The sequence below is a fragment of the Trypanosoma melophagium genome (genome assembly GCF_022059095.1).
Source record: "Trypanosoma melophagium isolate St. Kilda chromosome Unknown ctg6segment0, whole genome shotgun sequence".
Lineage (NCBI taxonomy): Eukaryota > Euglenozoa > Kinetoplastea > Trypanosomatida > Trypanosomatidae > Trypanosoma > Trypanosoma melophagium.
The window spans coordinates 209,745-233,096 of record NW_027125189.1 but is presented as its reverse complement, the minus strand read 5'-3'; the positions used below and the strand labels follow the sequence as shown (position 1 = coordinate 233,096).

Sequence of the window (23,352 nt, the reverse complement as noted above, 5' to 3'; positions counted from 1 at the left end):
TGAGTTGAGTACACGGAAAACATGATATTAAGAAATGAAAGGAATCTGCGAACTAAAGGAAAAGAATAATCAAACGAAGGTGTCAGTTAATACGAAGAAAGATATATTGATTTTTTTTTCGTGTTTCGTCTGCGATATTTTTCGTTTATATGTTTATATATACGTGTGTATGTTTATGTGTTTTGTTCATTTTTATTTTATTTTTTATTTTTCCCCTCGTAAACTATTCTTCTAGATGTGGATTCGGGTATGAAGTGGCTCCTTAGGGTACTCACCCGACGTGGAAAGAGGAAAAAGACGCCCATTCCACCAAAGCCATACGTTGACACGGCATCAGTATCCCGCCACATGGTAGACCCGACTCTGTATGACATGGATGATCTAAAACACATTGACCCTGAGAAGCCACACTGGCAAGACCCCCGCTTTGAGTCACGTGAGAGTTTGCCATTCTTTGACTTCTGGGGGTATAACAGAAACTGGAGCTGGACATTGTTTAGGATATCTGCCCTTCTATTCGTTGGTATTTTTTACTGGGAAATGCATAGTTTGGCATATATGCAAATGGACACACCTAAGCTAACGGGGAGCACCACAATTTCACCCGTTCCTGACTATGCGAGAGATGAGAGGGCTACAGAAGAAGAACTTCGTGAAGCCGGATTTGCGTACATTGGCGTCAAAAAGTTAGATAACCTTGCTCTTTTAGAAAATACTGTATCCAGGCAGGAAAAAAAAGACGTTTAGCTTTTTTCTTTTTATTTTTTTCTTTTTTTTTTCTTTCTCTCTCTCTCTCTCTCTCTCGGAGTTTGTGTCCTTATTTTTCAACGTCTCTTATATTGCATAAATTTTATCTCGTTCTGATACGTACCTTTTTTTTTTTTGTGACCCTTCTTAAATTGAGTAATCAATTAGAAGATGTTGTGAGCAAATTTTTCTTTTTTGCTTCTTTTTCTTATTCCTTTCCTTAGTAGGGGTAAAAAATCATATTTCTCTCTGGTTTAGAGCATATTAATAAAATAACCCTGGGATGAATGAAATTTATGCGAGACGAATTGCACAGGGTACAATGTTTCATCAATTGATGCGGTGCCATGGGACACTGTGGGCTGCCACACAGGTAACCAAAGAAAAATTAAATTATAACTTTATCCGTGAGGAATTTATGCGAGTTAATGGCCGTCGCACCATGCCGTTGCTTATTGGTGCAGCTGCTGATGAAAACCTTCATCAACTTCACTTAACACACTTAACGGAACACTGTGCTTGGAGTGAAAGTGCAAGAGCTTGCGCTGTTCACGAGCAGACTCCTCTTTCAAAGCACATTGCGGCTATGGGTAGAATGGCAGAGACAATTCCACAGGCTAAGACAGCATGTACTGTTCAAAACCTTTTGCAAGAGCAATTAGCCCATATTGATGGTATTAGCACCTTTGAGGAGGATCCTATTCTTGAAGACAAATAATAAATCTTACCTTAGACAATTACGTATTGGAAGTTCTCACAATGAATACGCTTATAAGAAGTGTACTACTATTTTCATGAGATATCCCTTGAGTTTCATTTCTTACCCAAACCCTATTTACCCTATTTTCTTGTCATTTTTCTCTATGTTATTATTATTATTATTATTATTATTATTATTATTATTATTATTATTATTATTATTATTATTATTATTATTATTATTATTATTATTATTATTATTATCATTATTTTTTTTTCTCTTGCTACTCATCTTATCCCTTGTGATGGCAACACCAATAGAGAAGAAATCGACATGAAGTCCTTCTTCTCACGCAAAAAGCATTACGCCAGCGCCGCGGTGACGGAGACCGCCGAGCAGCCGCAGGACCCACCGGTGGCCGCCAGAGTCCCCTCCCCCGCCCCCTCTCCCGCCCAGACCCCTCAACCTTCGCCCTCCCCCACCCCCTCTCCCGGAGTGGCGTCCGGGCCGTCGTCCCTCGCCGGCAGCCACGCGGTCCTCCCTGTCGCCCACGCCGCCGCCGTGCCCCCCCGCTCCTTTCCACCTACACCGCAGGTGAGCCGATCACAAACACCGGAGGGGATGGGTTCAGTGCACGGGGGTTCGCAGAAAATGGCAGTGACTCCTTCCATGGCCAAGACAGCACACCCCCATCCGCAGGTGATGAAGAGTCCGGTGCCACCCGGGGCAAAGATAATAGCTGGAGGTGCTCTTCCACCTGGGGTCAAGTGGATGAAAGGCCCAGTACCTCCTGGAGCAAAGATTATAAAGGGACCTCCTCCACCTGGGCTTATAAAGAAAATGGTATCACCACCTCCTGGAGTTCCTCCAAAGATGCAGGCGATGCCTTCACCTCAGCAAGCACCAGCAAAAGTAGCTCCAGGAGGAAAATCACCCCCTCTCACAGCAGTACCACGTTTGCCTCCAAGAAAAGTATCTCCTCAATTTATTTCAGCCAAGTTCGTACATGATGGAAATGCTTTAGTGACACCACAAGCACCGCCTCAGCAGCAACAGAAACAGAAAGGTGCCCTCTCTCGTTCAACCTCACCAAGGCGTCCAAGCGATTGTGTAGAAGGTAGTGATGGTCGTCAAAAGAAGGGAAGTATTAGTAATTCTATTGGAGGAAATGTAAATGGTGAACATGAGCAATTACACAAATCAGAAAGATTGGTAAAAAGAAATGACGAAAATTTGGTAGTTCCATCTACCCCAAGAAATGATAGCGATAGTGATAATGATCTAAACTTTGTCATTGAATCTGAATCTGCTGATGATGTGCCCCAGCCAAGAAAGGATAATCAAATATTGGACAAATATGGTCGTTCACTATCTAATGTGTCCTCATTGCAATTTCATGCAGAAGAATCAAGACACTCTATAGGATCGATAGGAGGAAAAGACAATGAAACAGTACCACCTCAAAGAAGCTATGATTCATTACAAAGTTCTAGAAGATCATCTCGAATAAGAGAGACATCCTTTATTGCAACACCTGCTGAGGAAGACCAAACTCAGAAGAAAAATGCATATGGAAAAGAAGGTAAGCATATTAATGTACAAAACAGCAATCAACATAATAAATTATCTGTGGTTTCCTCTTCGAGAGAAGAACGCATAGGAACACCTAAGGTACAACAAATCAAGAAGAGGGAGGATGAACAAGTTGGTTCCGAGGCTAGATCACCTCTCTCACCACCTCCTCTAGATAAGACAGTGGTTCGTAGGAATGAAGATTCCTTTTCTTCGACACCGTTATTGTTCCCAGAAAATGTTCTTGATAAAGAGACGTTAACTACGGTATCAGATTCCAAGTCTTCATCTGCTGTACGTAATCGTATTGCTGAGCAGTTTTTGTCAATTTTATGTCCACAGCAATTCTATGGTAAAGTCACTAAGCTACATCGAATTCGATTGGTGAAGAGCGACCCCGAAAAAGCACCTGGAATTAAAGAACACAATACTATTTTTGTTGCAACAAAAGGTGTGTTACCGAATCAATTTTTCTACCCTCAGTTACGTCTAAATATATCAGATGGTTCACCTGTTAGCGATAACGGGTCCCCTGGTAGTTTAGATACACCTATAGTCCTTTATGAAGCTGCTCCAGGCAATATGCTTTTTGCTGATACAGAACTTGAAGCCAAGCATATTATGGAAACAAATTCTACAGCAAATAGTTGTTTTGTATTAGAAAAATCTGCAATTATATTTAGAGAACCGCAAAGGTATGCACTTCCACTAGCAATGTTAACTGTACGATGGGTTCCGTATACTGTAGCCCAGTCAGAACCTCAGTGTCCTGTGCATCACAAAGAACTTCAATTATTTGATCGTTACACGAAAGAACTTCTTTGCGCTCTTTGTGTATCAAAAAATGGTTTAAATACTTCTGAGCTTGTTGTTATTCCAGATGTACTTAACGGAGACTCTCGTCGTCGTATAACAGAAACACTTTCTCGGCAACTACAACAGGGACAACAAAATGCCGCCCATTGGGTAAGTCAGCATAAGCGAATTGTTTCTATTGCGAAACATAAAAAAGATGCTGTTAATCGACAATTTGATATGCTTTTGGCTGCTATAAAATCCAAACGAGAAGAATTTCTAGAACAATGTGATGCTACCTTCGGTTTTGCACTAAGTAGTGTTGCGAAAGAAATCCTTATGGCAGATGAAAAAATTCGTTTACTTAAAGCAGGAATCGATCACTTACGTACAGAAAGTACCAAACCATTATATTCTATGCAAATTGCTACTGTAGCAAATGCGTTATATGCAGCTGATGAGTTTCCAAAATCTTTTTCTTTAGATTCACTTAAAATACCTGCGTTAACGAATGAGTTAACACCAAATTTAGAAGTTGCTATGTCAGACATACAGCAGTTATCACCTACTATGCAGAGAAGAAGTTTTCATAGATCACATTCTCCGCTTCATGTTAGAAGTAAAGATGATGAAAGTTTAGAAGAGGATTCACAACTAGAAAGAGGTCATCATCATTATCATCATAATGGTGGGCTTTATAGGCAGTATGAGAATATGGATCAAAGACGAAAAAAAATAGGAAGCGTTTCTTCAAGGCATCAATCATCACCAAGAAACACAAGAGGAGGTAGTTACCCTCGAAGAAGTTTGCTTCGTTCGAATAGTAATTCGGTGCGTTCTGGTGGGTTACGTGAGTTATCCCCAAAACGAACTCTACCCCTTATACCACGCCGTGTGAGTATAAAGCATATGCTAGAGGATGATGGTATTCTCTCTAGTATGAGGGAGCGTAGTCAATGGATAGCCCTTCCTGGGTGTCGTGGAACTTGTCTTCTAGATGTTCCCATTAATGAGATGTTGAAAGGAGTTGATGATGTACGGATTAGTAGAACAAAACCTAAATACCTTCAGTGGACACTAAGGATAAATGACCCGGGTGAGTGGGTGGGTATTGGAGTAGGTGTGGGTAGCAGCCCTAAATCTTGGTCTGAAAATCACACTCCTGATCTTGGTCATCTTTGGTTAGTGACATGCGGTGATAAAAGACATACATTTACTCTTCGAGTGACCGTAAATCCAAGTGTAGGTCATGCAAAACTTTCTATTCATGATATAAAAGGAAGGCAAATTGATGATGGTCGTATACCGCAGTGGAACGCCGCACGTGCTTGTTATCCACAGGTGACATTTGGTGGCCGCATTGGAGAAGTTATCTTAATTGAAGATCTCCACGTTGTATTCAGATAGATGGATTTATTTGCTTGTTTTGAAGCATTTGCAAGGAAAAAAAAAATGGTTCGATCTGTTCAGGTAGATAAGCAGAAGGTGTCTATTATGGCTAGATAGTGAAGGTTTTCTGTATCTTTTTTTCTTTGTGTATTTTTGTGCCTGCGTCTCTGTGTCTGTGTGCATGGTGTTTTAATATTGTTTCTGTATTTGTCGCACTCGTTTTTTTTCTCGCTTTTTGTTTGATCTCACACGGGGCACGCGGATGGAGAAGTAACTGAGGTGACGTTTACCCTATGCAGCGTTCTTATCACTCGGAGGCAACTTGGTGATGATAAATGCTGTAGAAAAGGATATGAGCGACTTTTTTTTTTTACAGGGAGGTGTAGAACAATAATAATTTCAAAATGTTTTTTTTTGTTTTTGTTCTTACCTCTTTATGATTATCTTTTTTTATTTTATTTTTTCTTCTTTTTCTCCTTCAATATTACGTATGGATAATGGAAACATTCACCGGCCTTGTTTCTAGACATAAGGGAAGTGTGACGCTCCTTCTTTGTATGTGTGTGGGCCCCTCTCTTGGCTGTTGATGCCGTTTGGCCTTGATGATCTTCTTCTCCTTGTGGCAACGGCCTCCCCTCGGCTCTGGAGAAGGCGGGGGCCGGGAGTCTCCTTTTCGTCTTCTTCTTTCGCTTCCTCCTCTTTATCATCATCTTCTTTTGGGTCGATGGAGGATGGTCAGTTGATCTCCAGCAGCATCGCCGCCAAATGTGCCGCCCCGGTGGCCCGGCGTTTCCCACAACGTCGATATCGTCATATAAACCGGAATCACAGGTCGGCGAACTCCCTCCTCACATCCTCTGCAAAGGAAGTATCGGTTTCCCTTGGCAAGTACTCGCTGGCGGAGGTGAGTCAGCTTTACGAGACCATGCAGAAGGAAGGTAACTGGAAAGCAGCATTAAACGTAACAGAAGGCGCAAAACAAGGAGGACACTACGCATTTCTTATTAAAAAGAACTTGGAAATGGCTATACGAACGCTTCTTATGACCTGTGAAGCAGAGATAGTTGTAGATTTTTGTTTGGCGTATGCAAATGAGGTACTCCTTTCTGATGACATCGTAGTAGAAGTATTTGATGCCTGTAGAAACTCTGAGGGAAAAAGTTTAGCGCTCTATGAAACGTTTAAACCATTTCATAGAGAGTGGACACCCACATTATATGCGTGTTGCATGACTGTAAATGCCCGGTACGACTGGAAGGAAGCACTTTTATTGTATAATAAGTACAGAGAATACGAACATCAACCGAGTATTAAACGTCTTTTTAGTGACATTGTGGGAGGTACACAAGGTATCAGTATCAATAATAATTTTAGTGGTGAATCTCAGCCTTCAAATAGACAAAATCTACGATTCTTGTATCATATTATTCTTCCACTGGTTGCGGATCGACGACCAGATCTTCTAGATCGGTGTTATAGGCACATGATGGTGCAAGAATCAGACTCTGCTGTTGATGTACTTCTGCGGTGTCTCCACACAGAACGTGGTAGAGAACTGGCCAGTGAATGGCTCCGAGAATCACAAGAAGAAAAGCTTTCTTCATCTTCAAATATTGTAAATGTTCTAGAATTAGCTACAGAACTATACAAAAGAAAACCTACTGTAATGAATCTTAATTCACTTCTCAAGTTACTATTGGCCCATCTTCCAACATCGCTGGATGCACATATTGGTGATGAAATGAGAAGATATTTATGTGAAGTTGAAATGAAAGAAAATGATGCATCTGTGTTGGCACGTACTATTACAGATAGACCTAATCATTGGAAGCTTGCAACATATTTTGTATCATCTATGATACAGCGCAAACATTTCAACGTACTCCCTTCCCTTTCCCCATATGTAGCACAGCAGGGACGATGGTCCCTTGCGGTAGATATGATGACGGTACACTTATCGAATCGTGGTGCCTTTGGGACACCAGAATTATCACTTTGTGTTGAGGCATCTGTGTTTGCTGGTCGTTGGAAAAGTGCACTATTTTGGATAGAACGTGCCCATAACGCTGGTGTTCTACTTCCTTCAACCACTTATGATGTTGCTTTGGGTGTATCACGGCATTGTAATTGGGATACCACTCTTCATGTATTGACTTCAATGCACGAAGTTGGTGCTGTTCCGAGTTCGAAAGGCATTCTCAATGTACTAGAGTCAACCGGAGCACAGGGTGAAGTCGAGAAGGCTCTGCATATCATTGCCATGACGGGGAATGTATACTGGTCGTTATAAAGCAAGAGTGTGTATATGATGAAACAATAGACTCATATAGGATGAAAAAATGGCAAAAAAGAAGGGATGAATAGATGGAAGATAATTAAACCTCTCCTTCATGTGAAGGGGCAGGTTGACAAATACAAAAGAAGAAGAAATTAAGTTGATCAGTACAACTGCAAAAGGATATAAAATAATAATAATAATAATAATAATTATTATTATTATTATTATTATTATTATTATCATTATTATAATTATAATTATTAGAGAATCATCGTTTCCAAAAGAGGTAAGGTCTAATGACGTATTGGCCCAATGCACATATTTTTTTTCATTTATATATATATATATATATTTTTTTTTGTATATTTTTCCTTTTTTCCATTTTGTAGAACAATGAGCAGCGAGGCGAGGCGAAAAGTGAGGGAGTGGCACCGAGCAGTTGATGGTACTGGAGTTGTAAAGTTACAAGAGGCTGTAGATCTTACTGTAAATCCGAGTGTTGTGCGGGCAACATTCCCGGGTCTTACCCCATTTCGCCGTCTTTCTACTAGAGATATTCTAACAGAGCTAGTTCAACTCCCATCTATTTCAACGACATCGCATGTAAGTTTTCTTTTTGGTGCACTCTGGACATTGACTCAACTTAGCCGTCGCACCTCAGGAATGACGGCAAAGAGCATTTCCTTTCTGCGTTTGTTTCTAGGAGTGGTGTTGATGGTAGTCTATTCATGGTTTCTTAAATCACGTCAGCCAGTAGTTGCTTCCGTCTCGAAGCTTATGAATGTATCTAGCTCACCAAAGGGACCTTGTCGTGTTATGAATAATATTCTGAGTATTTCAAACTCTCATGCAGGTACACACGCTGATACACCACAACATTTCTGCTATGAGGCTCACACAGAATCATTTGACAATGATCATTACACTGGGGATGTAGTGATTGTAGATATCAGTGATCTTCTGGAGGCTGAAACTGTTTCCGTTGATAATAATCAACCGCGACCTATTACAAGACGCATTATGGAAACGATTTCTACTTCTCTTACTGAATTAAATTCGCCTGTCTGGCGACTTTTGCTAGTAACGCGGCGTCTTAGCTCAAATGGTGATGGTGTGTGGGAACCTGGTTTTGCATATCTTGAACGAGAAACTGTGCAGTATATTTCTGAAACATACCCATTACTTCTCCTTATTGGTACTGATGCACCTTCTGTGGATCATCCTAATGCGGCTCCTATATATGAAGCTGCTCATGGTGCACTTTATGAAAAGGGTATCGCAATTCTAGAAAACCTGCAGTTTGTCGAATTATATGATGATTTGAAAAATTCAAGAGTACTACGTGGTTCAACGTTGACTGTATTCAATGAAACTGAGTCTTTTTCAGATAGTCGGGGATGTCATGTCTCATTCTTTCCAGCTTTTGAACGTGGAACAGTAAACAATGAACATTAAATTTCTTGTGTTTGAATCAAAAGGAGGGGAAAAAAAAACGTAGAAAACAAGTACAGAGAAAAAAAGAACGAAACTAAAAAAAAAAAATACTGGGAGTCATTTATAAATGCAAGGGGTTTTCTTTTATTATTCTTCTTTATATTTTTTTTTTGTTATTATTTCTGGTTTTATTCTTCTTGTTTTTTTGTTTTTCCGTGCTCTTTCTTTGGGTTCGTTTGGAGTTTCTCCTGTTCTTTTCTCTGTATCTCAATATTTTTCTCTCTTCCTCAAGACCTCTTGTAGGGTGTTGTTGCATGTCGTTTGCATGGGACTGCCTGGGGCCTCTCGCCTCTTATCTTCCGTACTCCACTTTAACACGCGTACAAGAACGTGTTATTCCAACGCTACTGCAGTCCAACGACAATGTTGTTATTGCAGCACCAACTGGAAGTGGTAAAACTGCGCTCCTTGAAACCGCAATGCTGCGTCTATTCAGTGACAGACTTATTCCTGAATGTTCTGATGCATCCAAAACAGTTCCTGCTGCCGTTGCTGCTGCTTCTATGAAAGGCGTGGTAAAGCGGCCCGAGGGTATGGCAGATCGCAAGGCGGTTTATGTATGCCCTATTAAAGCACTCGCTAGTGAGAAGTACACACTTTGGCGAGAAAAGTTTCCCACACTCTCCGTGGTTTTGGAGACTGGTGATCAGGAGTTTTTGCACGCACACGGGGGTGGATTGCTGGAAGTCCAAAAAGCAGATATTATCATCACAACACCAGAACGTTGGGATAGTATCACACGTCGATGGAAAGAGGGCGTTGTCTGGGGTTTAGTTGCATCAGTGGCGTTACTACTATTGGATGAAGTACATACTGTGAATGAAGAGCGAGGTGCTGTTCTTGAGGCTATAGTTAGTCGTATGAAAGCTATTAAAGCATCAGTAGGTAGCCGCGGTGCACAATCATGCAATACTCGTTTCGTCGCTATTAGTGGAACGCTTCCAAATATTGAAGACTTTGCTGAGTGGTTACAAGTACCTCCTAGTGGTGTATTTTCCTTCACATCTGCTGATAGACCTGTTCCACTAACATTACAGGTTGTATCTTATCCTTGTACTTCTAACAATCCCTTTGCATTTGATCGTTTTCTTACATTTAAATTATTTGGTCTGATACGGCAATATAGTGAGGGTAAACCAAGTATTGTTTTCTGTGCATCACGTAGTGAAGCTATTAACTCTGCCCTTCGTATTTCATCTGATATAAAAGAGACAGCATCACGGGAAGGAGCAAAAGATCGTCTACAACCAAGCGCAGATGTTGATCGTTTAGCATCAACAGCAAATGACAAACAGTTACGTTCACTTTTATTGCTTGGGATTGCCTTTCATCATGCGGCAATGTCTATGAATGACAGACTTCTTGTGGAACGCATGTTTCGTGAACATTATATCTCTGTTATCTGCACTACAACCACTTTGGCACTCGGTGTCAATCTTCCCGCCCATCTTGTAATTATCAAAGGTACAACTTTCTTTAAAAGCGGTCGACGAGAGGATCTACCACTTTCTGAAGTTGCACAAATGAGTGGTCGAGCAGGTCGTCCTGGTCTTGATTCTCACGGTATCGCACTTGTTCTCACAATGGAAGATAAGGCATCACTTTATGAATCTCTACGACACGGTGACTCTTGCACAATAGTAGAGAGTCGATTGCATCAGAAGATGGTTGAACATGTTAATGCAGAGGTAGCGCTACGAACTATTCACACTTTTTCACTTGGAGTGGAATGGATTAAAACTACTTTTTTATGGATTCGCCTCCGTCATTGCCCTCGACACTATGGTATTCTCTTTTCTACAAAAGAGGATGAGTTGTCTTTTGACCGTGAAAAATTTGCATCAGAACTCATGTGCCGTATGCTTTTAGAACTTGAAGAACAGGGTTGTATTATAATTCGACGCGATGGAGTAGAAATGGTGAATAATGAATCTAACCACACCAGAGGTTGTGATCTCGTTAATAACCCAAGTTGGACTCTAGAAAGCACTCGAGTTGGTCGTTCTATGGCGAGATGTTATATTTTACTAAAAAGTGTAGAATTGTTTAACACGGAAACCGTGCAGATTCGATCAAAACAAGATACTATATCAGGAGAACAACTTCACCATGAAAGGGCAATAGAAACAACAGGAGATAAAACATTAAAAGATGCTGCGAATACTTTAAATTTCTCACATGTACTTGCTATTCTTAGCCGTTCTACAGAATTTGAAGATGTACATCTCCGTCAAGGTGATCGAAAACATCTTAATGAAATTAATAAGACTATCAGATTTCCGTTAAACTCAGGGATGAAAGGTGGACGAGAGGTACGTGAGGACTGGCATAAGGTGTATGTACTTATTCAAGCACATCTTGGACACCTTACAATAAGTGATTTTTCACTTCGAAATGATTCTGTTAGGCTTTGGACGGTAGCACCCCGTATTGCTCGTTTTCTTCTTGACTATGCTCTTACATTAAATTCTTTTTCTTTTATAAAAGAAAGCACACTTCTTCAACGATGTGTAGAGCAGCGAATGTGGTGGGATGGTCCTCTTTTAAGACAGTTAGACGGTGTTGGAGAAAACGTTGCTAAATCACTTTTGCGTGGTGATATTAAGAGTTTTGACGATATTTTACGTACAGATCCACGTAAGTTAGAGACACTTTGTGGTAAAAATCCTCCTTTTGGTAATGAGTTACGAGAAAAATGTCTCGCCATTCCACAATATGAATTGCGACTAGAGACTAGTGAAGATTCAGAAACTGCTCGAGTCGTTATCAAACTCAAGTCCACGACATTGGGTAAGCGAGATTGTCAAGCTCTATATCGTATGGTGGTGATGGTGGGAGATATTACAAGTGATAATGTTCTTTTGTATAGACAATTTAACTCTTCAGATGGTCAAGAGAAACCACTTATCTTTACATTTAAAGTTCCACATGATTTTCAGGGTTGTGTCGTAGGACGTATCTTCACAGAGCATTACTTGCATGGCAATGATGCTACGGCTAGGCTCACTATAGGTGGTAGCAAGGGAAACGATGAGGCAGATGAAGAAAGAGTAAGAAAAGAAAAAGTAAAGGAAACTTCTATTAAGAAGACTACATTATCTAGCAAGCAAAAAGAGAAGGATACCAGTGTATTAGTCAATTCTTCAGGGGCATTTGATGCTCTTTGCCGCGATCTTAGATGGGTTGAAGGGAACTCCCCCAACCGCGATGGTAATGCCTCAATTACCTCCATGTCCGATAGGGATAGAAGTCCTCCTGATAGAAGTATAACAGTACTTGGTTGTGTAGAAAATGATAGTAATACCTTGGAAAATGTACAACGAGAGGAAGCTCCGTCTTCTGACGCTGGTGTTGTGAAAAATGTTAGCAGTCCGGAAGCTGCCGTCTCGGTGCACCGTCAAATTCCCAAGGGTTCCATAACAGAGATGGATGAAGATTACAAAAATTTATTGAAACGAACAGCAGAAATTTCTTCTACCTTACGTTGTAACCTGGTTTCTTCTACAAAAAATGGCAAAAGGCCACGAGAGGATGATAGTTTATCCTCAAGTTTCTTTATACAAAGATCAACTAGCCAGTATGGTAAATGGCAGGAAGGATCTCTTGGTTTAAATAGTGGAAATACCATTCTTCTTCCAAGAACGGTTTCCCCTGAACCAGAAGTGTTTTCATGTCAAGGCATCGATTCTTCACGCCCATCACCGCGTTTTTTCTTCGATGTACAAGGTGCTGTTCCCTCACGTAGGGTAGTACATCAAACTCCTTACCAATTTATGGGAAGAGGACAAGTAATTTCGGGAAACGAAAACGCCACCGTATTTCACCATTATGGTGGTTTCACACCAATGCATTTTCAACCACCAGAAGATTCTATCTGCCCACCCACCTTTATTCCTCCTCATAGCACGTACAATGGAGGAGTCAGAAGGAGCCATCAATCGGCGTTGCAGACAGGAGCTGGGCTCCATCGTGAGACGACAGCCAACACACGTGGGGCGTGGTATAATGGCCCATCCACCGCACCACGAGTTCCAACTGCTCCACTGTGGAATCCAGAGTGGACGACGCCTGCTGCAGCTCCCGCAGCACACTGGCAATCGAGACGGGCCACACGTCCTTTTCCGACGTTTAATACGGCTCGCTCCTTTTCTGGTGCGGTGCAGTTTAATCATACGGCACCTCCAGGGGTCTCTGACACCGCAAGAGTACCTACGTTGGAAAGCCTTTATGGTGTGTTGAACGGAAATGGCGGGGGCACTGTACCGCGGGTCACGGCAGTTCGCAGAGGGTGGTGGTGAATTTTTTAAATTTTATTTGTTTATTTTTATTTATTTATTATTATTATTATTATTATCATTATTAGTATTATTATTTTTTTTTTTTTTTTTTTTTGGGCGGGGATGGCGGCTGTCAAGTCTCTTCACTTATGTGCTTCTTAATTTGTTTTCTGTGTTTTCTAATTTATTGGGTGTTTTCTTTCTATTAGTGGGTCGTTTTGGAGTTTAGAAGAAGAAAAAATTAAAAAACGTTTTTTTTTTTTTTTTAAGGCGTTTCTAGCGCTTGATAAGAGGCTGTGCAGAGGTTTGGAATGTGAGATGCTATGTATATCTTTTGGCTTTTTTAAATCTTTTCCTCTTTGTTTTTTCCTTGGTTAAGAAAGAGTAGCCTTACTGAATAAAGGTAACTGAAAGAAAAGGGTTTCCAATCGCTGTTAAGAAATATATATATACCGTTTTTTTTTTCACTCCCTAGTAGCTACATAGAGAGTAAAAAAGGATATACAAGGGGGTACCTTTTCAATTTATTTTCTGGTGAATTGAAGGGGTATCACTGTTACTGTCTCCCTTTTTTACTTGTATTTTTTATTTTTATTTCTTTGACAGTATTGCTTCAGCTCACATGTTCAACGGCATCATGGGCCCCGCTAACAACAATGACATTTTGAAACTATGTGCTTCGAGTTCTACAAAAGTAGATGAGGTAATTTCGCGTACCGATCTGCACTCATTTTTGCAATCACAACGCGAATCCCGAAGGGAGATGATACCTATATTGAATTTTGTGGAGCGATGTTTTCCTGAACTTATTATGGCTGCTCTAAATCCTGTTCCTGAAACGAAGAGTCTCACTTCTCCTGTAAAGAAAGGATATTCAAATGAGAACCCGACACCAAGGCCGAAAGTACTTTGTACAAACGCAACAGAACTGATAGCTTTCTATTTAACTTTTTCACAAGACTCACGGATCAAGGTTGTTACCACCGTAAACGCAACTATTTCTCTTTTGGAAAATACGACCACAATGTCCTCTTTGGTGTCACTATGTTTTAAACGTTTACTTTTAGTTGCATTTGAAGTAAATCCTGAAGTTGCAGCAGAAGCTATTTCTGGTATTTTAAGTGAAAAAATAATTGAAGGCGCCATTCGTAACATTGCTACTAGTTTTGTAGTTGCAGAGACTGTAATGGCAATTTTTGGATCGGCACTAACTGCAGAAGAAATAGTTTCTCCAGAAACCAGAACACATATATTTACAGAAGGTTGGATAATGTGGAATTTTCCTCAGCGTTATGCCTCCTATATTGAGACAGCGTTACGTTCTAAAGATAATCAAGCGTATTTTTATTTTTTTAGGGAAATTATGAAGCGTGGGTTTAGTCATAGTGCCGGTCCGGTAGCTGATGTGTTATTAAAATATGAAGTTGTAACAGAGTTGGTAAAAACTGTTATTGAGTCATGTGAGGAAGCTAGAATAAATCCAAGTGCTATTCCACTTGTTAGTCAAGGTGTAGAGGTTATCTATTCTATAATATCTCTGGTGAGGAAATCAATTATTCCACCGGATGAGAAGGAGATGTATGCTGTAAATATACTTCTAAATGCACCAGTGAAATCGTTCTATATGTATGCGGAACGTTTTTGTAACCTTTTATCTGGTGAAGCATCAGTAGTATTATCCCGCATTGATGCAATGCGTATAGCAGTTTGTGAATTATTTGTGGAAATACTCCGATTTAACATGAAGTATACAGATGAAATAATTACACAGTATTTATTCCTAGAGAAACTAGTATTAATGGCATTGAAACATCCAAATTCTAATCGGTTATGCATTTTATTACAACAATCTATTTTGTCAATATTTTCAAATGATAGAAACGTTGAAGATAATATTATTTTACAACATATTATTTCTAGAGAAACACCACCAAAACGAGGTTTTTTATCAGATTGCGTGAGCATATGCGCGAGCGAATTATTATCACAAACTTCACTTAGTGCAGTTTTAATTGAATCATGTAGAGGGTTGATTAGTAAACCTCTATTTAGAAATTCTACAGGCCCTTTATGGCATGTTATTGAACCATTTGTAGAGAATCCTGTCATTCAAAAACGAATGGAAAACATGGATGAACCCATTACTGGCGCTGGTTTTACTACACGAGGTTCTGGGTGCCAAGAAAAGATTCAACATCGACCTACTGTTGACCATACCGGTATTCACGAGCGCGAGGATTCCCTCTCCTTGTATTCCCCTAAAGCTCATTTAGTATCCGCTGCTTTGCGGGATGCTGGATTTGATGGAAACAATAGGGCGGAATCTTACCTTATAGATGGGCGGGCCCCTGGGTCAAATTTTCCGAATAGTGATATTACTAATGGTGCGGCGTTTTCTGGCATTAATGAGATTTCGCGCGATGGAGAAGACACTGTTACGGTAGAATTTGAGTGGGGAGATGAAACTATGGATTCTGACGTCTCTCCGCAGGTTCGCGCTTACCCTAAATTTGGGGAAATGAAGATCTCTTTTGAGGTACGTGACGATGATAGTCATGATAATCAAAATGAGTGCAATGCCGATGCAATTTTACGTTGCAGAAATGACTCTGTTGATTCAGCTGATGGTGACGCTTGGGTGCAGGAGGCGGTCGCCGCCGTGGGCCAAGCCTTGCAGGCAAATTCGGGCCACTGATTTATAGCAAACCAAGGGCTCTGAGAAAAAAAAACGAATTCACTCGACTTTTTTTTTGGCAGCAAGATTCCTTTATTCTTTTTTTTTGGTGTTAGTAATAATAATAATAATAATAATAATAATAATAATAATAATAATAATAATAATAATAATAATAATGATAATAACGATAATACAATAATAAAGAAAGGGCCCTGGTGGAGAAAAAAATTGTTTCCTCTTATCCTTTCTTCTTTTGTTTTCTTTCAAGATCGGTTTTTCCGAAGGCAGAGTGAGGAGCGGAATGCCTTACGGAGGCGATGGCGGAGACCATGGCGACGCTGACGCGCGAAGGGTTTTTATGGAGGTAGAGATTGATGGGGGGGAAGTCCGAAGATATTTAAAGGTGGAACCGCGCGCGCGCTTTAGGAATGTGACCCGGGCGATTGGCAGGGAGGGTGTCCTTCTGTGGAATGGGGCCCCGCTTGCTCCACAGGAAACGCCGCTCTCGCTTGGGATGCCGCGAGGTGTGGAGAACGCTTTTCGCGTCGTTTTTTTGGCCGCCCCTCGCGGAGGCTTGGGGGTTCGGGACTGGCCCCCGCCGCAGGCGGAAGAGTTCAACGAACGGGATTGGCTGGAGGCTTTGGCGATCCACCGCCGTAGAATGGAGGAATTGCGGTTGCAAAGGTCGCGTTTCCCGCGGGGAGCTCCCCCGACATCAGGCTTTCTTTAGGTTGCGCTGCGTTGTTGTTTTTGTTGTTATTTTATTTTGTTTTTGCTGGCGTCCGAAAAAAAAAAAAAAATGTATTTTTTTCCTCGTTTTTTTTTTTCGTTTTTTTTTTTTTTTCCGGAACGCGGCGGTTCCGCCCGAAAAGAGGGCGGGAGGAGACGGCGCGCGGACGCGCTATTTGGTTTTCGGTCCCTTTTTTTTAATTCTTTCCCCCTCGTTCGGCAACGGGGGGCGAAAGGGGGCCCAGGGATCCGCCACTTCGTGATTCCCACCGGATTTGTCGTCTGGCAGAAAAGGGGGTCTAATGGGCAATCTCTTTCCCCCATGTCTTGATTTATAGGATCGCCTTGCGCTGTTAATTCCAACAAAATGGGATTTTTTTTTCCCATTGATATTTTCCAATATGTTTTTTCTCTGCGTTGCTTGGTTGTGGTGGGTCTGGGCCCCCGCTCGGAAAGGGGTGCCGAGTGCCGTTTTCCAAATATTCCATCTTCGCTGGGGCTAACCCCATGTTCGCGTCAGGGAGAAAGTTCGAAAGTCATTCACCTGGTGGATGAGGTTCTGCTGCAAGACGTGGGGGGTGATAACGGATACTTCCCCATTCGATTAATCCACCGATCAAGAAAGCATGGGGTCAACGCCATACTTGCCAATATTCTTCTTAAAAAGGAGAAACAAAAAAATCGAATCCTTTCTAACTGTTCATCTGGTGTATATACCCCAAACTTTACCGATACAAAAAAGTGGAAGGAAACATGAAAACATTCCACAAGAGTTTAACTTTACCAGAGAAATTGCAGATGCATATTCTTTTCACAGGATCCCAAAAAGCAAGGCAACAAATGGCGGCCAATGCATGTGCACTTCCGTTTCCCTGCTGCCTCGTTTTTTTCTTTCCTCTGTTAAGCGGCCCTTTTTCCTTGATAGGAAGGGAAAGGGGTGTAAAGAAAACAAACAGACAAAAAAACTAAAAAAAAAGCACAACAAAGAGGTATACATTTATTCTTTCACACATCAAAACCAGAAACTGCAGTTGACGCAAACGACAAGAATCAGCAAGAGCAGCCCAGAGGCTCCGCCACTGACACCTTCTTTTTCCAGAGTTTCAGTGTTGGTTTTCGCCGCAGTGACCTTCGCCTCAGACTCCCTCTGCTGCTCTTTCAGAATCTCTTGGATGGCAATGTCCTCTGGTGTCGGACGTCTTTTCCCCAGATTGACCTCCATCAAAATTCCGCTGGGGTCCATTGCAGCATTGGCAGCGGTCAAACTTGACCTCATCTTCTTTCCATTTGAGACGACTCTTTGCGAATTCCCAGTGGCCACTGAGAAGGCCAACTGCCCACCACGAACATGCGTCATCAGCGGATGATTGTTTTCATGCTTCCGGTGAACACCAGCTGCATTCGAACCGTTATGGTAGTGCAATGTGTTCTGCCTTTTTTCTTCATGATTGCAGTTTGACCCGCTTGGCATCTTGCGAACTCCGGTTTCTGCGCAAGCAGAGGTGCAGAAGGCTGCGAGAAGCAAAATCAGGAAAAAACGCATTATTGACATTTATATTGTTTTGTTTCTTTTAGATAAATCGGACACTCTGCTGTTTTATTATTTTATTGCAAAAAAAAAAAAAAAATCACACAGCTGCTAAAGCGTAGAATTGGTCTAGAGCGCAAAAGTCTAAAAGTAGGAAAGAAAGGGGATGAAAAAAAGATGGCACATTTTATTTTGTATTTAATTTACTAGATAAACAGAAGGGTAGAACTATTATTACTTTCACAACCTCTCGAAAACCGAGAAAACCAATATATATAGATAGATAGATAGATAGGTAGATAAACCCATTTGTTGGACGTAGTGGGGTCCCGCAACATCTCTCTCTCCCTCTCTTTCACCACTCCCTCCTCGTGCAAAAATGTTACACACCTTGCACACTTCCTATCCTTCTGCCGTTGCAGCTGTTGGTACTTCTGGACGTGTCGGACAGATATATTTAATTGAAGAGCAGGCCTGGGACACACGTTCCAGCGGCCACTTGGGATCTTTCACAAAGAATTCTTGCCTAAAAACGCTGGTAGGTCTTAGCATCCAATTACAGCGGCTCTGAAACACATAGCGTTTGGTACCTTTCTTCGCTTTATTTGGCCCGGTATGATGATCTTCAAATGTACATACGATAATATTTCCATCATTAATGCAATAATTCGTAACATCAGCATCAGAAATATGAACAGGGACACCCTCAATAAGTTTTTCTTTACCAGATTCTTCAAAATATGCGTCAAACGTCCAAGAACCGTTACTGAAATTTCCGTTCCAGATACGAAGGTCAACAGTCCTTTTTCGGTGTAAAAAGTACAAAAAGTTTCGGCTGTCGTACTCCCCACACATTACCCCCTCTGGATTAATAAAGAGCACACCATTAGCTTCTGGATTTTCAGCTTGACACGTTTCCATAGATTGAACGGGATACCAAGGAAGTAACTTCACTGTATCATCATTCAAATCACTTAAATTTTCCTTCATAGCATCAACACGCTCATTAACGAGCATCTCTGAACCTTTCATATCGCCCAGTATGAATAGATCCGATATGTATAGTTTATCTTCAGCCAAAGTAGCCTCAAAAATGAAGCCAACTCCAAGATCACCTGCCTTCTCTTTTGCCAAGCGTAGCAACGTTGACGGAGCTTCAGTAAAGCGGAATATAATTTTATATGAAGGCAAATTAATATAAACAGCATTCTTATATCCAATTAACAATACTTTGTCGCCTTGCATCCATGGAGTTATCATATAACTTCGGAAAGCATAAGCATGTCGTACGAAGAAAGCATAATCTAACAGATAATTTGGTTCAGAAAAGGGAAATAAAGCGGATTTATTAAGATTTAACAACTGATTTTGAGCCTCCAATATTTCCGTAACAAAAGTAGGATTGCACTCCAGTGGACACTTTGGCATGAGCACCACATCTTTTAGCGTTATAGATGTATCCCTCATTGTAATGGCACCACCCACTTGCCTTGAAGCATCAGAAACAACTTCTTCCAAGGTTTTATCACGACATTCAACGACAAGAATAGGTTCTCCCTGAAGGTAACTCGCACAGAACTCGTAGCTTTCAGGATGTAACTGTTTTGACGACGCATCAGTGTAATCTACACCTCTTTCTTTTGTATTTTCCAAGTCATTATCAAGAACAACTGCCACATCAATTTTCAAGCCGTTCTTCTGAAGAAGAGACTGTACATAATAGGGTTCAAACTTGTTTCGCAAAACGATATCATCAATAACAATGCCTTCTAAGGTGTTTTTACGAGAAAGTAGATCAACCAAGGGCGCCACAAACTCCGCAGGAGAAGGATCGCTTTCTTTAGCCTTTGGTTTTAGAGATATATATTTGCATTTGTATGTGTCTGCTATGTGTTGCGCCACTGTTGTTTTTCCCGCACGACGATATCCGAATACTACAATAACAACCGGTTTTGCTTTTCGGTACGACGGTGTCGCACTGGGTTGCATATGACTCATTGAATTTGGATTAGGCTGCTGCGCCCTTTGCCTTCCGGCGTTGTAGGCCTGCACGGGTTGATTGTGTATGGGCATCGCTGGTCCATGATGTGGGGCGTTGTGAAAGCCCTGTCCTCCCATCATATGGCGTGGGGGGTACTGCGGGGCCACCATCATGGGGGCCGAGTGGGGGTGCTGGTTCGGGGGGTAGTACGGGGCGTAGCCGTGGAAGCGGGGGTCGTGCGGAGCCGCCATCCGCGGGGGGAGGGGCTCCCCTCCTGTGGGATCCGCGTTGGCCTCCGCCCCGGACCACGGCACTGCATTAGGATTGAGTGTCATGAAATGTAAAGGAAAGATGTGTACTCACTTTCTTTTATCGTGTGTCTCCCTGGTTTTGTTTTCTTTTTTTGCTCTGGCGATTTCACCTTTTATTTGTGTATTTATCGTGTGCCCTTCCCTTTTGTTACCTCCTTCTTTCTCTCTTTCTTTTCTTTCTCTTTTTTTTTGTCGTTGCTGTTCTTTTTCTCTCCTTCCTTTTCTTTGCTTGTAATGTGTGTACGCCTATGGGTGGGTGCGTGCAAATGTATGTATGTATAGGTATTAATTTACTGTTTTTTTTTTCACTTTCAAGTAAGATTCGGCTGTTGTCTTTGTCGTTCACCAACACCTCCTCTTAGTTCTGGTACTCTTATTTGCAAGCGCTTATAAATATACTAAAAATTACCGTCGACCACGTCTAAAAAAACACCAAAAATAATAAAAAAAAAAGAACAAGAGGAAGGAATAACCAAACAATAGACACAAAAGCAAAAAAAAGGTTAAACACAACCGTTGAGGACAGAAAATGATAATAAAAAAAGTAAAAGAAAGAATGAAACGAATCAAACAAGCAAACAAGAGCACTGAAACACACCTCATTAAGAATCATCTTTATTCTCATAGAGATTCCCTTTGAAATTTTTGTTTTTGTTTCTTGCTGCTATTGACAAAGAAAACGACAAATTTGAATATCATAGGCAAAATACTACTCTCAGTAGTAGCTTAGATACACAATTATGCGTAAAATTATCTTGTGAAATTCAATCTTTTATAAAAAAAAAAAAATTACCCCAACCTCATTTTTTAGGGTGTTCCATAAAAGGGAACCTTGTCACATAAGTCCAAAAGTTCCTCCAACGTCAGGTGTTTTAGTTCCACAATTCTTTTCACAATACTATGCTTATTCGGTGATGTCTTGTCATTTCGTACGCCTTTAAAAGACCACTCAGTTGCAATTACAGGTTGTGATCCCTCAACTGTCACCTTTTTCACATCCATTAAGAATAACTCTACAATCATTCCATTGCATAGAGAATTCTCTTTTACTATCGTAGATGGTATAACAGAAACAGCATTCGCATATGGAATTTCGCCAAAACCTGCGTTCTCTGAGACGTCATCTGTGACCATGAGATCAAATTTCCATTTTTTGTTTTCAAGCATACCATTTGCCAAACGAAAATCTACTGTGCAGAGTTCTACAGGTTTCCATTTTACAAGAAACTTATCACGACCTATTCTGTAGAAATCACTATGCTGAAATACCAAACCGTCTATGGGAAGATGCGCTTCTTTCCAATTTGGAATAAGCGTCCTTAATTTATTAATAGGAACATAATCTTTAAGAATAATAGCCTGTGAATCACCAGACATTTGAGAAAAGTACTCCCTAAGTACTTTAAGACGCCACTCAAATCTCAACTTCTTTCCTTCCAAACCCCAGAAATAAACAAAATCAAAAACATAAAAAGTTGGTTGATTATTATTAACTACCAATTCTGTATCAAATAGGATGTCTACAGGCCAATCAAGATGACGACTGGTGATGGCTTTCTTGGCTTCTAATGAAAGATCAGAACTCATATTTACACCTTGAAACATTTCGTTAAGATCATAGCAATGAGTAAATGCTGCAGGAAAACCAATGTAACCGTATTTTTTATGCTTAACAACTAAAAACCGGACACCATCTGCCTTTAAGGTAACATGAAAAGTTGAAAGTAATGATCTTAACTTTTTGTGAGCAAATGAGAAGTATTCCTTATCAAGGTAAGCCCCAATGCTAGATATTGGTGCAGTATCTTTTCGTCCATTTATATTTCCCACAGCTGCATGAACATCTGATACAATTTCCATATACTTTTCATATTCATCAATTAATTTCATTCCCTTTTCTTCACGTCTAGCAGAAACAGGAAAACTGATATTTGCAGGTAATTCAGCTAATTCTGTTTCTAACGTAGACTTGATATCTTTAAACACATCTTCAATTGTAGCATCTTCTGTAACCTGAATATTTTTAAAGCAACCTACCGGAGCGTAGACTACAGCTGCAGTGACAGCCTGCGATTTCTGTTCAACTGCGCGCCAGTGATGATGTCCGACTTTATTATCACCGCGCGACTCCGCACGTTTAGATGCTAAATCTGGGTTTATAGAGAGCATAAAAGCAAAAGGAACAGGTAGTTTGACGGAGTTTAAGATAGACTGCACATAAAATGCATCAAACTCACTGTTAACAATAAAACGGTCCAAAACCACACCATTATATCGTCTTTCTTTACCTTCACCAAATTCTTCTTCTAATATTCGTCGTAACTCCACAAAAGGTTGTTTTCCGTCTCTGTAAATGGCACCCGATGAAATAGCTAATAGATTATACTCCTTAGTGAGTAGGGTGCTCTGTGTCGTTTTACCAGCACCACGAATTCCAAACATAATTATCACAACAGGATTATCACGGGATGGTGCAAATGTCTTTTTCACACCATTTGACTCCCCATTAGGGACAGTTTGACGGAGAAATGTCGGTATAAAGACAGGCGCATCAGGATTAAAATTGGACATTATCAGGTATTTTTTCTTTCTTTTCGTCTCGTTTCTTCCGTCTGTGTTGTGCGGTGTTTGCTTTCTTTTTTTTTTCTTAATTATTATTATTATTATGTAAAATAGTTCTAGTAATCCCTCCAAAATAGAAGGAAAAAAAAAAGAAAACAAAGGGGAAAGAAAATTAACGAAAATTCAACTAAAGCGAGAGTTATTTATCCAATGACAATGCAGTTCAATATACACAGACAAACAAATGGAAAGGTATATCCATGTATACAAAGAGAGAAAAAAAGAGAGAAAGAGAGGGGAAAATAGGACTAC

General features: G+C 40.7%; 11 protein-coding genes across 11 annotated transcripts; 8 read left to right on the top strand and 3 right to left on the bottom strand.

Moving 5' to 3' along the window:
* Positions 1 to 249: 249 nt before the first annotated feature.
* LSM04_002345 (uncharacterized protein) lies at positions 250 to 747 on the top strand (the record flags this gene model as incomplete). Its single annotated transcript, XM_067332276.1, has 1 exon — positions 250 to 747. One exon carries the CDS (start codon positions 250 to 252, stop codon positions 745 to 747), a length of 498 nt encoding a protein of 165 aa, XP_067186803.1.
* A 283-nt stretch (positions 748 to 1,030) lies between these two features.
* On the top strand, positions 1,031 to 1,465 carry LSM04_004654 (uncharacterized protein; the record flags this gene model as incomplete). Its single annotated transcript, XM_067332275.1, has 1 exon — positions 1,031 to 1,465. The coding sequence occupies one exon, from the start codon at positions 1,031 to 1,033 to the stop codon at positions 1,463 to 1,465; it is 435 nt and encodes a 144-aa protein (XP_067186902.1).
* A 315-nt stretch (positions 1,466 to 1,780) lies between these two features.
* LSM04_007748 (uncharacterized protein) lies at positions 1,781 to 5,221 on the top strand (the record flags this gene model as incomplete). Its single annotated transcript, XM_067332274.1, has 1 exon — positions 1,781 to 5,221. The coding sequence occupies one exon, from the start codon at positions 1,781 to 1,783 to the stop codon at positions 5,219 to 5,221; it is 3,441 nt and encodes a 1,146-aa protein (XP_067187035.1).
* Positions 5,222 to 5,789: 568 nt separating this feature from the next.
* LSM04_008953 (uncharacterized protein) lies at positions 5,790 to 7,493 on the top strand (the record flags this gene model as incomplete). Its single annotated transcript, XM_067332273.1, has 1 exon — positions 5,790 to 7,493. The coding sequence occupies one exon, from the start codon at positions 5,790 to 5,792 to the stop codon at positions 7,491 to 7,493; it is 1,704 nt and encodes a 567-aa protein (XP_067187093.1).
* A 381-nt stretch (positions 7,494 to 7,874) lies between these two features.
* LSM04_009278 (Kynurenine formamidase/cyclase-like) lies at positions 7,875 to 8,936 on the top strand (the record flags this gene model as incomplete). The annotated part of the gene is made up of 1 exon (XM_067332272.1): positions 7,875 to 8,936. One exon carries the CDS (start codon positions 7,875 to 7,877, stop codon positions 8,934 to 8,936), a length of 1,062 nt encoding a protein of 353 aa, XP_067187105.1.
* Positions 8,937 to 9,229: 293 nt separating this feature from the next.
* On the top strand, positions 9,230 to 13,273 carry LSM04_000391 (Sec63 domain; the record flags this gene model as incomplete). Its single annotated transcript, XM_067332270.1, has 1 exon — positions 9,230 to 13,273. One exon carries the CDS (start codon positions 9,230 to 9,232, stop codon positions 13,271 to 13,273), a length of 4,044 nt encoding a protein of 1,347 aa, XP_067186715.1.
* Positions 13,274 to 13,874: 601 nt separating this feature from the next.
* On the top strand, positions 13,875 to 15,947 carry LSM04_009753 (uncharacterized protein; the record flags this gene model as incomplete). Its single annotated transcript, XM_067332269.1, has 1 exon — positions 13,875 to 15,947. The coding sequence occupies one exon, from the start codon at positions 13,875 to 13,877 to the stop codon at positions 15,945 to 15,947; it is 2,073 nt and encodes a 690-aa protein (XP_067187125.1).
* Positions 15,948 to 16,230: 283 nt separating this feature from the next.
* Positions 16,231 to 16,659, top strand: LSM04_007451 (uncharacterized protein; the record flags this gene model as incomplete). Its single annotated transcript, XM_067332268.1, has 1 exon — positions 16,231 to 16,659. The coding sequence occupies one exon, from the start codon at positions 16,231 to 16,233 to the stop codon at positions 16,657 to 16,659; it is 429 nt and encodes a 142-aa protein (XP_067187020.1).
* Positions 16,660 to 17,670: 1,011 nt separating this feature from the next.
* LSM04_003650 (uncharacterized protein) lies at positions 17,671 to 18,201 on the bottom strand (the record flags this gene model as incomplete). Its single annotated transcript, XM_067332267.1, has 1 exon — positions 17,671 to 18,201. The coding sequence occupies one exon, from the start codon at positions 18,199 to 18,201 to the stop codon at positions 17,671 to 17,673; it is 531 nt and encodes a 176-aa protein (XP_067186851.1).
* Positions 18,202 to 18,588: 387 nt separating this feature from the next.
* On the bottom strand, positions 18,589 to 20,502 carry LSM04_004304 (uncharacterized protein; the record flags this gene model as incomplete). The annotated part of the gene is made up of 1 exon (XM_067332266.1): positions 18,589 to 20,502. The coding sequence occupies one exon, from the start codon at positions 20,500 to 20,502 to the stop codon at positions 18,589 to 18,591; it is 1,914 nt and encodes a 637-aa protein (XP_067186881.1).
* Positions 20,503 to 21,285: 783 nt separating this feature from the next.
* On the bottom strand, positions 21,286 to 23,049 carry LSM04_006583 (mRNA capping enzyme; the record flags this gene model as incomplete). The annotated part of the gene is made up of 1 exon (XM_067332265.1): positions 21,286 to 23,049. One exon carries the CDS (start codon positions 23,047 to 23,049, stop codon positions 21,286 to 21,288), a length of 1,764 nt encoding a protein of 587 aa, XP_067186989.1.
* Positions 23,050 to 23,352: the final 303 nt, after the last annotated feature.